Below are 17,078 nucleotides of genomic sequence, written 5' to 3'. Positions count from 1 at the left end.
GGAAGGTGAAGGTGGGCTTACTATCAGCAGGGAGTCCTAAATAATTGGTTAGGGGAGCAGATTTGGCTTTTTCCTGTTGCTCTTAAATTGCAAGAGGGGGCAACAATTAGGGATTTGGCAGGTATGGGTCAAGTCCTGGCCAATTGGGGATAGTTTTTATAGGGGTGTGGCATGGCTTGGCTTCCTGACCTGGCTGCTGTTCTATTACACAAATGGGCTGCCCACTGTCCATGTGCATATTCAGTCTTTTGGAGGATGGGACAGCCCTGCAGCAGGCAGCCCCTCTACCACAGGCACCAGGCCTCCCACGGAGCATTTTCTCTCAGGGACACCCTGGTAAAGCTGCTCAGAGCTGGATGGCTCTGGCTGAAAGCTGCTGCTCCTCTGCATCTGGCAACTGTTTTCTAGTTGATGCTTCTACACAAAGGAGGTTTGCTGAGAGGGGTGGCCTTGCAGACCCCAGGTGGCGAGGGTCCTTGAGGCTGCTGATTCCATCACCTTTTATCGTCACACAGCTTTCCGATCCTTTGCTGACTTACCTCTCTGTGAGTGCCTCAGTGTGAATCAGAGGCAGTGGTAGAAAGAGGGACAACTGAGAGGATGCCTGTGCAGGCCCTGGAAGGGTTGGGGCCCAGTGGGTTCTGGTTTATCCAAACCAAAGTTCCTCTTAGCAAGCTGCTGTTGGCTTTGGGGTTGTCTCATTCCCTCTGAGAATCTGACTGGGCCCATAGGGTCATTTGCATCTGGGCTTATTGCATCTGATTTATTCGTCTGCAGTTGTTGATTTCTACCTTGTTCTCCAGGAGTTGGTTTTCATTCCTTTGAAGGCAGGGTAGTTCTGATGTATTTTCAAAAGCTCTCTTGAATTATTTGGCCACTCCCTGGCACTAGAAATTGTCTCCCCAGCCACACACCACCAGCAGGACTGGGAGGAGCTGCTTGCGAAGCCTCAGACCCCACATGTGCACAGTGGAGCCTATCATGTTACCTCCTGCCTATGAGTCCAGCGAAGAGTCACTGGAGGTAGCGGGGAAGCATCAGAACAGTGCCTGGACCACACTTGGTGCTCAGGAAAGGGGCACTGTTCTGACTGGCTCTGTGGCCAGGATTGTATTTACCCTGGAGACGCTAGTCCTCAGACTCGAGTCCCTGGTCTAGACTAGAGAAATGGAAATGATCCTGTTGGGGGTGTTCGTGAGTACAGCTGCAAGCAACCAAAGCAGGTCATCTACCTTTCCCTCCTCAATTCATTCTTTCAACAAATAGTCTGAGTCCCTAACATGCTAGATGCTGGGAATATAGAGGCTAACCAGACAGGTGTTCTGTGGCGCTTGTAGTCCATTGGGAAGGGGGTCTCTAAACACAGAGCCTCGTCAAAAGGAGATAAAATGTGACAGACGCCAGGAATGAACAGAACTGTGTATGAGAACCAGTGTTGACCATTGGGGGAGGCAGGGAGTAGGGGGACTTTTGCAGAAATGATCTTTAATTGAGACCTAAAGGTGCTGCATCCCCTTGCCCACTTTCTCTCACCTAGGTTCTTTCAACCCACCAGTATTTCTGAAACATCTACTCCAGGTCTCCACTACTGTAGACCCCATGAGGGATCTGAGAGAAATAACAGCCCAGGGCCCCTGACCTCACTGTATTTGGGGAAATCCATGAGCAATGCAAGGCACTGGTGAAGGCATTGCTTTGAGGAAGTGGTTCAAAGCATAATCACAGTGGCACTTTTGGGGACGGGAAGGATGGGTAGCAGTGACAGATGGTTCTAAGAATGAGAGAGGTTTGGACAGGCAAAGAGGAGGAAGAAAAGTTGGTGACAAGGGGAGAAAGGCATATTGTATCAGTGGAGGACAGAGCAGGTCAGTTGCTGGACTATAGGGGAAGTAACAGGAGGTGAAGTTAGATAACAAGGCACATCTAAAAAGGTGCACGGTGTCTTGAAGGCATGGGGAGCTAGTGAACATTCTAGGGTAAGTGAGGGAGTAGGGTAGTGTTCTGAATCCTGCAATGCACAAAGCACAGGTGGAAGGCCAGGCTGGCAGGAGGCGGTCCACTTGGCCTGCTCCATGGAGATGACTGCTGAGACCTCAGCTCAACTCCATGGTTGTTAAACTGCCCATCTTTCAGCAGATGTATCCGGGAAGATGTTCCCAAGGGTCACTTCGAGCTGGTTTCTGTAGAAGTGTCTCCTTAGGAGTGCTAGAGCAGGAAGTGGGGGATAATGGGTGTATAGCTGGGACATGGGCAGGGCCTGGTTGCTGCAGAAAGTTCGTGTGGTGCCTGTAGGGATGAAAGTCAGGCTGAGGACTCCAAATGAGGGCATGGGCTGCAGTGGCAAAGCAGTGAATCTAGGTGGTGAACAGCAATTGGCTGTGGTTTGGTGCAAACAACTTCTCAGCCTTTCACTTGTGAAGCACAGGTGGGTAGCCTTAGGGCCTAGCCTAGGACTCAATAAGTAGTTAACTAATTATTTATTTAGTCATTAATCATTTGTTAATCCTTCATTAGTTGCTTACCCCCCTCTGATCCCACAATTTTGCCTTGTTTCAAGTCCTCTGGGCAAGATTCATTACTAGAAATGGGCCTCTCCCAGTTTCCTTGTTGTAAACTTCAAGGACATTGGGCCATTCCTGAACTTGAAACAAAGCAGTCTGGAGGAAAAACATCTTCATGATTTGAGAAGTTACCAAGGGCCATGCTTAAGGTGATGTTTTTGTTTGTTTGTTTTTATTTTTTTGAGACAGGGTCTCACTACGTAACCCAGGCTGGTCTTGAACTCATGATCTTCGTGTCTTAGCCTTCTGAGTGCTGGGATTACAGACGTGTAACACCACATCATACAAAGTATTTTTTTTTTCCTAAATAGGTCTAGTGCATTTCATAGTTATAGCATTCCTAAAATGTTGTGGGAAATGTGGCATTTTAAAAAATATAATTGTGTTTTCAGCATCCTTTGGGAATTCATTCTTTTAAGGAACACCATAAGGAAATCCTCTTAAATGCTATGTCTCAGATGTTGACTAGCTGCAATTTTCCAGGTGGAAACCAACCCTGGGTTTTTTTTCTCTTTCTCTCAAACACACACACACACACACACACACACACACACACACACACACACACACATGTCCACACTCTAGGACTCCTGAGGTTTGCACTTATAGACACTTGCACTCACATGGAAATTGACTCCACCTGCCTGCAGCTCCCTCACCTTCTTGTACCCACACTCTTGCACACACCCTCTTGCAGGCAGCCTTGCTTACTCCCAGAGGAGTTGCACACTTGGAGGACAGCATCAGGATCTCTTTCTCCAGGAACAGCTGTTGATTATCCATTTGAACCTAAAATTTCTGGTCAGAGGTCCCTGTGCCTCAGCTCACTCAACTTGCTGAGAAGGCCCAGTGTCTAGGTGTTTCTACTTGAAATCTTCCCCTCCAATCACCTGTGGAGTGCTGGATCCTGCCATAAATTATTACACCAAAGCGAGGCCTGGTGGAAGGGAGGCTTCCATTCATTCGTACAATGGGCTGTTTTGAATCCTTGTCAAGTGCCAGGCACAAGGGATCGGTGCACGGGGTACAGCAATGAACAAGGCGATGTCACTCCTGCCCTGGTCGGGCTCATAGTCATGAGGGACTGTTTGTATTCTATTGCTGCCATAACAGAATTTCCACAGATGCAGAACTACAAAACAGAACCAGTTTAGTATTTCACAGCACTGGTGGTCAGAGAAGAGGTCCAGGTTAGCTCAGGTGGTTTCTCTGCGGAGGGTCTCTCTTCTAGGGCAGAAAACAAGGTGGTGGTCAGCTGGATCTTAGTGGGTGGCTCTGGAAATAATCCACTTCCAAGTTCATTTAAAGTGTTAGAGTCCAGTTTTGGGGGGTCAAAAGGAGTAAGGTTCTTGCTGGCTGTCAGCTAGGGACCCCCTTTAGCTTCTAGAGCCTCTCTCTTGCCCTCTCTCTCCTGGACCCCCCCGCATCTTACAGCCAGCAATAGCCAACCAAATTCTTCTGGGAATCACTCCGCCCTCTCCTTTTAACAGCCTCCAGCCTAAGAGAATGCTCTGCTCTCAAGAGCACATGCAATTAGCTTAGGCCCACCTGGATAATCCACGATTCTCCCGATTTTAAGTTCATAACCTAATCATGCCTGCAAAGTCCCCTTAGCCATGTGAAAACCCTATTCACAGGCTCCAGGAAATCAGGGCATGGGTGTGAATGTGTGTGTTTATGCATTCTGTCTACCATAAGGATACAGAGAACTAAACTGGGAATTGTAATATGACTAAAAAGTTGAAACAAGAGCAAGCAGCAAAGACACCACAGCCTTTGTGAGCAGGCTGGTAATGGCTTCCTTACATAGCTTAGCATCAAAGTTGAAATGTGAACAATTCTGAATCAAAGGGTTAATGCTCTCAGGCAGGCCTCAGCCTGCAGACAACTTGAAGGGGCTGTGCCCTCAGGGCTACATGTGCCTCTGTACCTAGAGCTCAGCCTGCACTAACGAGCAGGGGCATCTTTACTATCTGCTACACAGGGCTAGGCAGAGAAGCGGGGCTTGGGTGCTTAGCACCCCAGTGGCAGCCACTCTGCTGCAGACAGAGTTCCTGGTGCTGCAGCAAGCTCTCAACCAGTCACCCAGTTCCTAGGGCACTGGAGAGAGCCTGTGACCCTTCATTATGTTGCTTCTGATGTCTCCTTTTGAGGTACTTTCATTCCTCAAATTCTCATTTTTAAGGTAATATTAAAGGGACTGGTGAAGTGGCTCTAGTAGAAAAGCATTCGTCTAGCAAGCACTGGGCCCAGAGATAAGGTAATGTGTGTGTGTGTGTGTGTGTGTGTGTCTGTATCTGAGTGGGTTTTGTGGTGTTGGTGGTCAAACCCAAGGCCTCAAGATGCAAAGCACACACTCTACCACTGAGCTCTACCCCCAGCTTGCTGATGTTGCTTTGAAGGAGGGCCTCACTGCAGAACTCTTTTAGTCCATTCCATTCATTCATTCATCTGTTCGCTTATTAACTTAAAAAATCCATTGAGCACCTACTCTTGCTAGGCGCACTGCACCAACGATGCAGAGAACAGGTGGAAGGGGATCCCATGCTGGCTGCTAAAGGGAAATCTTTCAACCAGAGTCTACACTCTGGAAACTAAGACATCCGTGCAAAACCTGTGGCCACACGTGCTCTCTGATGGAGGTCAGAACAGCAGCATCCACCCTGAGCATCTCTTTGATACAGTGATCAACATCTCTGTTTACACATGAGGAAACTGAGGCATAGAGAGGTTTACCCAATGTTATGTAGCCAGTAAGTCAGAAAGCCAGCAATTTCATTCTGACCTGCAGAAGTAGCCTGTGTGAGCGCTATGTTAGGGAGTCTAGCTGCATGGGAGACACCAGGTTTTGTCATTTCATTCTCCTAAGCACCCTATTAAAGTGATGCTCTGCCTCCTCTACAAGCTATTTGCACATGTAGGCATCAGGGTCCAAATTTCCCTTTTTTAATATGTATCCTATTCATTGGATGAGGGCCCACTCTAATCCAGTGTGACCTTATTTCCAGGGAAGGTCACATTCACAGGTACTACAAGCTATGACTTAAATATTTTTTTTTTGAGGTGGGCAAAATCCAACCTAGTATAGGGCCCAAAGGAGGAAGTGTGTGAGGTGCCCCAAATAGTATAAAATATGCTACAGAAATAAAAGGTCATTCCAAGGTGTTTGGTTAAAGGAATCCTAAAATTGAATATGTTTACAAATGAAACTATCTCCTCTAGTATTTATGTTTTGCATAAACTCCAAGAGTTTCCAATAAGGGTTTTGCTGAAAGTAGTTTCTCATCAAGTGGGAGAAAACACTTTTAGCAATTGGGCTTCCTCACTGCTTCTTGGGAAGGTACCACGGAAGAGACACATACTCTCCTCCGCAACATCTTTTTTTTTTTTTGATACTGGGATTGAACTCAAGGCCTCATGCTTGCTATTTGGCACTCTACTACTTGAACTAGTAGTTCAAGTATTTGTTTTTTAAATATGTTCTTGCTAACTTTGGCAGCCTGGCTTCCAACTCAAGATCTTCCTGTCTTTGCCAATTGAGTAGCTGGGATTACAGGCATTCCACACCATCCTTTGCAAGTTATTGAGAGATTATTTCCCTTCTGCTCCCTCTTGTCTCAGGCTTCTATAGTTGATTCTAACCACAGACCAAGTTAGTCTCCAACTTCAAGCTTCTTCCCTCTCCCTTCTACCTTAACTCCCACCACCTAGATTTTCATTAATCCAGCTAAGAAAGAGGTTCCAGTTGTACCCTGAAAGGTGGGTACGTTGCAGATGATTTAGGATCTGCATGTTATGGAGGGAAGTGGTGGCCGGAAGGAGGCACAGTATTTTAAAGGCAGGAGCGGGAGAGAAGAGCCAGGCAGCTTGTGCAGAACTTTGGCTGGGAGACCTTGTTCAGTCATAGAAGCCCAGACTATCTGAGCAAGGGATTATCTCTAAATAATTTTGTTTTACCGCACTGCAGTCCATGTTGGGTCATGGAAGACTTAAAGACTTAAAGATTCAATGGAACTATGAGCTCCAGCTCAGAAAAATACATAAATGTCCACAAAAAAAGTTGAGATAAATTAAACAGCTTCATTGATCCCCCTCTTGAAGCCACTGCTAAGAACCCCTGATCTAAATACTCTCCCCACCCCCTTTCTCCTGAGAAGACAAATGAGCAAGGATAATTATTTGTTTCCACATTGTGCCACTATTTAGTGTAAATCCTGGTACTCTTATTCTAACCACTATACAGAGTTTGTTTCCATTAAGCAAATGTGACTTCTCCCATCGAAGAAGCAGAATGTTTAAGACTACTTTGCTTTATGGGGGAAGGAGGAAGTGTGGGGATGGCAGTGGCAGTGCTAGTAGAAAGGGCCCTTGGGCCCCCACATCTGTAAATGAAATTCAGAACTTGCAATGCAGACATTTGAGGTGGCCCTAGGATCCCATGACTGCTGGGATTACTGAGAGCAATCCCTTGGGATTCTGGCTTTGAAGGCCCTTGTCCTCCAGTCAGAAAGGTAAGTGGCCTGTGTTCTTAGAAGGCGTAAGGGAAGATGGAGGATGTTCTTGGACTTGGATCCTGACTAGATCCTCTTGAGGCCATGGGAGAAACAAAGTAAATCCCGGATTTGCTATGATGTGGGCTGACATCTAGTGGGAGAGCACCTCTTTTGCCAAAAAGATCGAGGATTCCACGGGCAAACCTTTTCTACGATCGTCTCTTTTTCTCCTGCCAACATCCAAAACCCTTTAGATTCTGGGGATCTAAAAAAAATGCCGTTAACCGAGCCTCAATTCAGGGAATTTTATTGGGAAAATTCTATGTAAGAGCTTCTTAGAATGGGGAAACCTCACAGATTCCGGGCAGGTCTTAAACTGCGGATGTCCAAGTCTTGGGGACCCTCCCCTCATTGTGTTCAGGCAGCATTTTGGAGTTCTCAGAATAGGAGATCTGCGATTGGGGGCAGGGTTTGTACGAGGGGGTCTCCAGCAGCTCGGGGGCTGGCCGTGTGCCCGGCCTAGCTCCGCGTCCCCTACCGAGCTGCGCCTGAGCCTCGGGGGCACCGGGAGAGGGGCCAGCGCCGCGTCCCCGCCCGGAGGCCGGTGGGAGCGGGACCCCTGCCCTCCGCCCATCCCTCTGCTCGCCGCCGCCTCCCCGAGGGCTGTCCGGGAGAGGAGAGGCAAGAGGGGCGGGCCTCGCAGTGGCGCGGGCCATGGCGGAGCGGGCGGCGGCCGCGGGGCCCCGGTGAGCCGGGCCGGGCGCACGGGCGGAGCGGAGCCGGAGCCGTCGGGGCCCCGCGACGTCCCCCCGGGACTTGGAGCCGGCTGCGGGGCGGCGCAGGCCGGGCGGCGCGCGCGGAGGCGGAGGGGGAGGGGGCATGCCCGGTTGGAGCCGGGCCTCGGGGCGCGCCCCGGCCGTCGTCCCCACCTCCGCCTCCTCCTTCTCCTCCTCCGTCTCCTCCTCCTCCTCCTCTTCCAGTCCCGCCGCTGCTGCAGCCAACATGGCTGCGCTCCGGAGCCCGGGAGGCGGCCGCTGCTGAGCGCCGCCCGCCGCCCCGGGCCCCCGCCGCCTCGCGGCTCCCGGCGCGCTAGGCGGCCGCCCAGGTTTGCCCGCCGCCCGCCGGCCTCGGGGAGCCGGGGCGCCGTCCGGCGGGGCGGGGCGGCGCGGCTCGGCCCGCCACCATGGAGCCCCAGCGCCGGGAGCTGCTCGCCCAGTGTCAGCAGAGCCTGGCCCAGGCCATGACCGAGGTGGAAGCCGTGCTCGGGCTGCTCGAGGCCGCGGGAGCGCTCAGCCCCGGCGAGCGGCGGCAGCTGGACGAGGAGGCGGGAGGCGCCAAGGCGGAGCGGCTGCTCAAGCTGCTCCTGGCCAAGGAGCGGGACCACTCCCAGGACCTGCGCTTGGCGCTGGAGAAGACGCAGCCTCACCTGCTGCCCATTCTCTACCTGAACGGTGTCGTCGGACCGCCGCAGCCCGCCGAGGGCGCCGGTGAGTGGCAGACCCCCGCCGCCGCCTCTCCGCAGTTCGCCCAGGGGGATCTCGCCAGGGCCACCACTCTACCTTGGCGATGGCCTGCGGGTGGCATCGTCTCTGCTTTTAGCTCATCTGGGGAGGGGGTGATGCCTGGACTGCTAACTAATACCTCCTCCCCCAGTCCCGCTGGTCGCTGTGAACAAAGCTACCCCCTCCCCCCAGTGAAGGCCTTACCCTTCCAGGTGCCATGGCTGCAGGGTCCTCCGGGAGCTACTAGGTCCTGTCTCGGGGTGGGGGCTGGGGGACACCTCTGAAGGATGTGAGTCAACTCCTTTTCTTAGGCTCTTCACCGTCTGCTAGTCTTTTGGGAGCCGATGCTAGCCTTTTTACCAGTGGTACAATCTAGAAGAGGGGAACCCAGGCCAGGACCACCACTCCCGCCACCCATTTCAGGACCACTGGTGACATTTTACTTTGTGACCGACCCAGCTTCCTTCTCCCTGCCCCTAGGAACTCAATCTCTTAGCTGGCCCAGACTTGTGGTTGATTATGCACAATGCCTGCCCAGGTTTCTTTGGAAACTATGGGCCCGGAAAAGTTGGGGAAGTTGCATTGCACCATGGGAAAATCCTAGTAGTGATTGCTGGGGCTCAGTTCCCTCCCCAAGAGCACTGAGCTGCCTGAGGAGGAAGGCTGGTGACTGGTTCCCTTGCATGGTGCCCTTTGGCACCCCTGTTCCTGCTCTTGGAGGTGACTGATTTGTAAGTGTGTGTGCAGGGGGGAGGGGCACTGTGGGAGTCTGTGACTAGTGGTAGGCTTGTTCTGCTGGGTTGGGAAGTGTGGAAGCCAGTCTTTTAGACAAGGAAGAAGGCATAGCAACAGAGAAGAGCTAACATTTATTGTGCACACACTGTTGTAGCAGTCACTCTGCCTTATCACATTTAGTTTTTGTTAATACCATGTGAACTAGCTATTATTCCTGTTTTGCTGGAGGGAATACTCTGGCTTGGAGTGATTAAAATGCTCAGAAAGTATGGGGCACCAGAAGTTTTGAATTATGATCTATTTTATTTAACACATTCAGAGCCAGGGAACAGCAAGTCCATCTTTTCTGGGCTTTGACCTTGTTTTATTGATATAGACATAATAAAAACAATAAAGATACACATATAAAAGAAAAATGAGCTGAAAAGAAGAGAGAAATGAAAAACTGACCGGAGCAGCTTGTGAGCCAAAGGCTGAGGAGACCCATTTATATGGCCGTTAATAGCTTTACTTATTAAGGGAGTGATTTTATAAGGTGTTCCTGGTAGCAGCTCTCATGTACACAGGCCATCTCAACCTCGCTTTTTATAGCTCAAGGAAACTGGCATAAAGAGAGGCCAAACTGCCTACACATAGCAGGTCATTTTATTGGTGTCTCCCCCTTGTGCTTCCAACTCCTGCATCTCTGCCCCTCAAACCTGTATTCTGTCTCTGCAAATGTGGTTGTATCAATGAGTTGCTGGGCAAAGCTAGTCCTTTCTTGGGATTGTGCTTTGGAAGATGCCAAAAGAAAGGCCAGTCTGATGCAGCCCTGAGGAATGGATGGAGGATGGTCTTGTCAGGCTCATTTTTTTCTTTTTCATTGCTTCTGTCTATTTACTTTTGAAGGAGGAAGTTTATCAAAAATCTCCTTCCACAAGTCTTTCCATGGAAGCATAGAAGTTAGAGTGCAGACTAGAAGTCCTCATTGGGATGAGTGTGCATGAGCTCTAGCTTTTATGTCTGGACTGGAGAAATTAGTGGATGCATTGCTATAAATTAGGACCTACCCTTTCCATTCCTGCTGGAGAAGGTGGGGCCTCTGAGGGATGAAGTTCTAAGAGCTAGGAAGAAATGGAATAGGGTTTGCATTTATCCCCAGGGCTATGACTTCAGACCCTTTTTCCCACAGTGCAGAGTTCTGTGGCTTTGAAGAAGGTCAGGAAATCCTTAGAAAAATGATTTTAAGTGGAAAGTTAAGTACATTTTATCAAATACTATATATAGTATTAGGTATGATAGGATAACATTTGGTATGACAGGATGCCGCCTGGAGCCTCTTGGGGAAAGGGTGACTGATGTGTGTGTGTGTCTTTGTACAGGATGCATTATTCTGCATTGGTTTCTAATTCCCTCCCCATTCCCCCCCCCAGTGTTAGGGATTGAACTCAGGGCCTCTCGCATGGTAGGCAAGTGTTCTGTCTCCAGCCCCAATTTTTTTTTCTTTTTTCTTTTACCAGGGAGCTTGTCTCATGGGGCAAAGCTCAAGTACATAAAAGAGCCACTCCGTTGGAGTGGGTGGAGGCACTGGTCTTATCCCCAAAGGGCACAGTCAGGGAAACCCAGTGCTGCCTCCAGCCTCCTTCCACCCCCCTGCACATTCCGTCCTGGGTGCAGGCTCACAGCTCTGTGAGGGAGTCAGCCTCGCTGGGAGCCCCTTGTGCCTGTGAGAGAGGAACCAGCTAGCTTTCTCAGGACCCATAGTGTCAAGGGGAGGTCACTTTGTTACCACCTTTCTACGTTGGAGGTGGTGCCATTACCCCCCTAGGACTTCCTTGTTGGACTCCACAGCCCATGTAGGCTTCTGGTCCAGAATTCCTATTCCTGGCAAGCACTTATATGCTGTGGAAATCTGTGGTGCTGTGGGCCAAGGGTGGCTGGCAGCCCATATGGTACCTAGAACCTGAAGGGACCTGGGGAGAGCATGTGCCTCTTGTTGCTGGTCAGGTGAGCACACCAAACCCATCTGGGCGACTCATGCCTACTTAGATCTCGGATATTTGTGACCCACCATGCTCAGGCCTGGGGGTATGGAGGTGACTAAGAAACATAGGTGCCGGTGTTGAGTTTTTGGTGGAAGGGACTCTTACTTCAGGATTGCTGGTATGTTGCTACTTAGCATTTTTGTCTCGAACTTTCCCATCTTACCAATTCTGTGGCAACCCCAAAGCAGTGTCATATTGTCTTCACTCTGTTGGGTTCCAGGGCCCTGCCTGCAGGTATGAAGAAAAGGGGCCAGAGGCCAGGCCCCTTGCTCTTGATTTCTTGTCTGTGATTTTTCCTGTTACCTGACCAGGCCTTCCCACTGTGATTTCAGGACATGTCTTGTCATTGTGGAACTCTATAATCCTGTAGCTTTTTCTTGACTCTGACACATGGATCTGTAGGGAAGAGGTGAACACTTTTGCCCCAATTGGTGGCAGGGAGAGGTGAAATCTACTCTTTTCTTCCAAGTGACTCAGGTCCCATGGTTTTTCTCCTATCAGAGTCTTTCATTCAGTTATAAAATTGGAGCCTCTCCCTTGAAGACCTTCTACTGCTGCCTCTGGGATGAGACTCAGTGCCTTTACCTGTAAGGTGGTGCTCAGGGTGCCCTGCTGCCTGCTGCATTCTCTGGGAGGGCAGAATGTACTGGCGGAGGATTGAAGTGGCTGGTTCTGTACCAGCCTGGTGGGCTGTCATGCAGGCAGGCAGGGGTACCTAGATGTGATCTCAGCTTGTGACTTACTGCCTACTGGGGGGAGTAGGAAACTTAGGAGAGTGACATCATGAGCCTCATCATTAAGTGATATAGACACACAAGCAGGCTTTCTTCTTTATGAAATGCTCTGTATACTATATATTGTCCCTACATACTCTCACCCAACCTCAGTTGCTATAGCTGCCACCTAAATGTTGGGGCCTCTCAACCTCATTTCATGCCAGTACTCTCTTAAGAGACAGAAGTGGCAGCAGTTAGTAGTTGCTTACTGACCCCTGCACTTGTGTGTTCAGAGCTGGATGAATGTTTCCTTCTTGTTCTTTTCTGTTCTCTCTCCACTGCACTTGTGTGTGCCTCCTCTTTAGCTTCCTACTGAGAAGCTGATGTTCCGTCACCAAAAAGAGAATGAGACAGCAGGGTCTGCTGGAGAAGCCTGGGAAGGCTTTGAGGTTGGCCTGGCACTTGGGCTGGAGTTGAAGGGGAGCTTGTAATATACAGAGGGACAGAGAGGAGGATGTTCTGGGCAGCAGGCACAGAAAGAGCTGTGCATTTCTAGGCTGCAGAAATTAGACCAGCCTGTGCAGAGAGAGGGCTGGCATTGGCCCTGGATGGAAGGGAGTTGGCAATGCAAAAATAACATGGAGGACTGTATCCTTGGGCTGAGCCAGAGGTGTGGATTTACTTGGAATTTAGGCATTGCAAAAGTTATAGCTCGAAGACTGTGTGTGTATGTGTGACTGAGGTTTGAACTCAGGGTTTCACACTTGCAAAGCAGGCGCTTTTACTACTTGAGCCACAACGTCAGTCCATTTTGTTCTGGTTATTTTGGAGATGGGGTCTTGAGAACTATTTGCCCAGCTGGATTGAACCACAGTCCTCATAATCTCAGTTTCCTAAGTATCTAGGATTACAGGTGTGGGCTACCAGCACCTGGCTTTCTTCCTCCCTCCCTCCCTTCCTTCCTTTATTCCTTCTTTTTAAAAGGACTAACGCTGCCAGGTTCTTCCAGCAGGACTAGTATAGTTGGCTGTGGGTTGTTAGATGCGGGTTATTTATTATTCAGTAGAGGTTACCGGGTCTTTTGTTGTCTCCTTATTCCCTTTGGGCACCAGCCACCTTTTCTTCACCCACTCTGCCCTGGAAGGTCATCAGAGGAAGGGGCAGAAATAAAAGTTCCAACCATTGTAGTCTAACTTCCTTCCTTCCTTCCTTCCTTCCTTCCTTCCTTCCTTCCTTCCTTCCTTCCTTCCTTCCTTCCTTCCTTCCCTCCCTCCCTTCCCTCCCTCCCTTCCTCCCTCTCTCCCTCTCTTCCTCCCTCCCTCTCTTCTTCCTTCTTCCTTCTTCACCGTGTAGCCCAGGCTGGCTTCAAACTCATGATGCCTGCCTGAATCTCCTCAGTGCTGGGATTACAGGTGTGAGCCACCATGCCTAGTTTCTTTTGGATTTCTAAATTGTGTTATTTGAAAAAAAAAAAAAGTGGCAGAGGACCTTGAAGTAATAGTTGCAAGAGGTTTCTAAGTGAAGGTCAAGTTTTATTTCTCTCTGTTATTAGTTCAGGGTACCTTTATTGCAAGTGACAGAAACTCAGCCTAAACCATTTTAGGCAGAAAAGAGAAATGTATAGATTTATAATGCAGTCATGTGCCATAATGACATTTCAGTCAGTGACAGACTATATGCATGAAAGTGCCTCAGTAAGATTATATCACCTTGTGATGTTTGTGTAAGTATACAGTATAGTGGTCACACAACAGTGGAAAAACCTAATGACATCTTTCGCAGGACATGTCCACCTTGTTAAGTGACACATAATTACATTCCAAAACCTTGGGATGGGGACAGGTGACCCATGGGCTTTTCCCATGGGTCTGGAATGTGGCCTCATGCCACCAGTGGAGGAGGTCATTGCTGGAGTGGGCTGGTAGTGGTCAGACCTTGAGCAGGACAGTTAACCTTCTTGAGCTTATCTCCTATTCTGAGCAGTTAAAACTATAACTAGAGCCAGAGGGGGAAAGACTTTGGAGTCACCTGAGCATGTGGAACCCCAATGCCCTGCAGCCAGGGCCAAATCTGTGCCCCCAATGTCAGGTGTCTTGGAGGTTCCAGTCCTACCCATCCACCACCTATTACTCCTCCAGCTTTCTCCCCAGGAGAGCCCCTTATCCTGGGCCAGGCCAGGCTCTCCAGGATGCCAGCTTAAGGTCCCTGTATCCCTTCAACCTGCTACTGCCATGCCCCCTATGAATTTCTTGGCTTCTGGCTTGGAAGGCCCAGGAAGGATGACGGACAAGAAGATGAAGGAGAATATGCAGGAAAATGCACAAACACCACAGCCTAGCAGGCTTTCCTCCTCCTCTTCTAGCAAAGGCTCTCACTTAGGGCCTGTACCCTCCCCTCCTGTCAGTGTTTTCCTGGGGAAGTTAGCTCTGTGTCCCCTGCCCCATCTGAGCCTTGCGTTGTTATCCAGCCCTGCCTGGCTAGGGAAGATGGGAGGAGGATTGCCATTTCGATAGATTTTACAACTGAAGTGTTTAGCAGGGGAGATGGGAGCTGGTTTTTGGAGGTGATGAGACCTGGACTGGTTTAAGATTTGTAATATGTAATTTTTTAAACCTGCTTTTATAATCCTTGCAATGGAGAGTTTTTTGTGGAAATTTATTATGCAGCAAAGCCTGTACTGTTTTTTTTTTGCTGTGGTGGGGCCTCACATTTATCAGGCAAGCACTCTGTTACTTAAGCCATATCCCCAGTCCTTTTTACTTCTATTTTGTTTTTCAAATAGGGTCTCATTCTACCTTTGCTTGGGCTGGTGTCAAACTGTAATCATGCTACTTCTGCCTCTTTAGTAGCTGGGCATACATTTCCCAGCAGGCCTTTTATTGTTTGGATTATGGCAAGGCTGCTGGGAAGTTGAGTTCAGTTGGTTGATGAGCCTGTCTGCCATTTGTAACCTAATCTCTCCTGTGCATCTTAATTTGCTATCTTGGGTCCTACTCTAAAATTCCTAAACTTTCCATCCAAATGCAGCTATTTCTTCAGGGGGAAAAAACCAAAACACCAACTACTTCCCAATACTATTTGACAATCAATAGTAAAAACAAAGGAGTGGTATTTTGTTACTGTGGTGACCCATGCAACCTAAGATTGGCAGGAGACTGGAGACCAGTCATATCACCAGGAAACTGGGACTTTCCTGATATTTCTGAGGGTCTGTGAAGCTCCCGGCAAACATGCTAAGTAGGTGTCAGGTGGCTGTATGTGGGTCTCAAGCAGAAAGTGGTCTCCAGGAGCTAAATCTACTGCTGTACTTCAAATGCCCAGAGTAGACCCTGACCCAAGTCGGTGTTTAGTGACTTTGTTGAATGGGTGAGTAGTCAACTGTGTGAGGGAATGGTGTGTCCCTGCCTAAATCCTCTTCAGATGTACACACAGATTCCTGAGTGGTGACTTCACAGTAGCAGAAGGCTGTGGGAGAGAAGGAAGGTTTTAGCAAGTCCCATATGCACATATGGATGTCACCACCCACACTATGCCTGTGATGGAAGCAGGTGGTGTGACAGTGGTGCCTGAAGTCCCCAAGGTCACCCATCAGGTACCAGCAGTGTGGGGCTGGGTGCCAGGAGCCATGTGGAGCACCACATTGGCTGCTATAGGATTTTACAGAATTCGAATGTCAGCTGGGTATCCTCTAGAGAGCCTAACTGGCGATCTGCTCCATCTTGACCTTGGCCAAGCCTCTTAGTTTCCTGCCCTCTTCTCCCATTCAACAGTAAAAAAGAAAAGGTGGAGCCTTGACTGGGGGAGTTGCTCAGTCCTGTGGGGTTCTGAGTACTTCCCAGGTGGCATTTGGTCCCAGGAAGTATGGCAATTGGGTGGATGAGGTTTCTGGGGCTTTGTACCATGATTGCTGCTAATCTGATTTAATGTTAGTGTCGAGTGGCTTTCTATTTCCTGAAAAAGTAGGCAGAGTAGAGAAATATTTTGTCTCAATTTTTGTCCCAGCAAAGCACCTGCACATTCTGCAGCCCCATGTGAGGGGCTCTGCATCATTTCCTGCAGTCCTGGGAAGGGGAGCTCTGAGATGGCAGGTGTGGAGCAAGAGTGCTGAGCTGCAGCTCAGTATGTTCAATGGAGAGTTTTAATGGGATGAGCTGGAGGGAAATTGGATCTCTCTCTCTCTCTCTCTCTCTCTCTCTCTCTCTCTCTCTCTCTCTCTCTCTCTCTTTCTCTCTCTCACTCATCGTTTGCCTGGGACAGATTGCATGTCTCTGTATTGAGTGTCTATTGATCTTTTTGAGGCAGAGTTCCATGAAAGTGCTGGAAAAACATGTTAACCTAAGCAGATATTTGGCATGGGGAGTCCTTTCTCTAAATCCATGGAGGATAATTACTTCTTTATGATTGACCTTGACGTTCATTTCATGCTAAGAGTTGTAACCCATTTGCTTTGAGATTTTTTTGAATTATAGTAGGGTTTATATGACATAAGATTTACCATTTGAGCCAGGTTTTTTTTTTCATTGTGACAACTTATACAAAACATGCAATTTGCCATTTTGTCCCATTTTTAAGTGCACAGTTCAGTAGTATTGAGTATTTTCACATTGTTATAAAACCATTGCCACAGTCCATCTCCAGAACTTTTTCATCTTACAAACTGAAACTGTGTATCCACTAAATAGTTAACTCCCTATTGCTCTTTTCCCTAAGCCCCTGGCAACCATCATTCTGCTTTGGGTTTCTATGAATTTGGCTACTTTAGATAGCTTTTTTTTTTTTTTAAGTGGAATCCATATAATGTTTGTCTTCTGTGACTATTTTCACTTAGCATGATGTCCTCAAGGCTCATTCATGTTGTGGCATGTGTCAGAATTTCCTTTTTAAGGCAGAATAATACTCCATTTTACATATATGCCACATTTTGTCTCTCTGTCGAGGGCCGCTTGGGTGGCTTTCACCTTTTGGCTGTCGTGAGTCATGCTGCTGTAAGCAGGGATTTACAGTAGAGCCTTGGTATGATGTAGAGTTCAGTGCTGTGCTGTAGATG

At 48.9% G+C, this 17,078-nt stretch overlaps 1 protein-coding gene across 8 annotated transcripts in view; it reads left to right on the top strand.

Moving 5' to 3' along the window:
• Nucleotides 1-8,210: 8,210 nt before the first annotated feature.
• Dlg5 (discs large MAGUK scaffold protein 5) overlaps nt 8,211-17,078 on the top strand; it is a 115,826-nt gene continuing 106,958 nt past the window's right edge. For 6 of the 8 annotated variants that reach the window (XM_074079275.1, XM_074079272.1, XM_074079274.1 and 3 more), the window contains exon 1: nt 8,211-8,541. In XM_074079275.1, the coding sequence (XP_073935376.1) occupies nt 8,238-8,541 (304 nt within the window). In that variant the 5' untranslated portion in view covers nt 8,211-8,237. The remainder of the gene's footprint in view (nt 8,542-17,078) is intronic. The other 2 variants (XM_074079277.1, XM_020157358.2) reach the window with 1 other exon arrangement.

Source organism: Castor canadensis, chromosome 7 (assembly GCF_047511655.1).
Source record: "Castor canadensis chromosome 7, mCasCan1.hap1v2, whole genome shotgun sequence".
NCBI lineage: Eukaryota > Metazoa > Chordata > Mammalia > Rodentia > Castoridae > Castor > Castor canadensis.
Note: the sequence above shows the minus strand (reverse complement) of the source record. Positions and strands in the feature narration are given on the sequence as shown.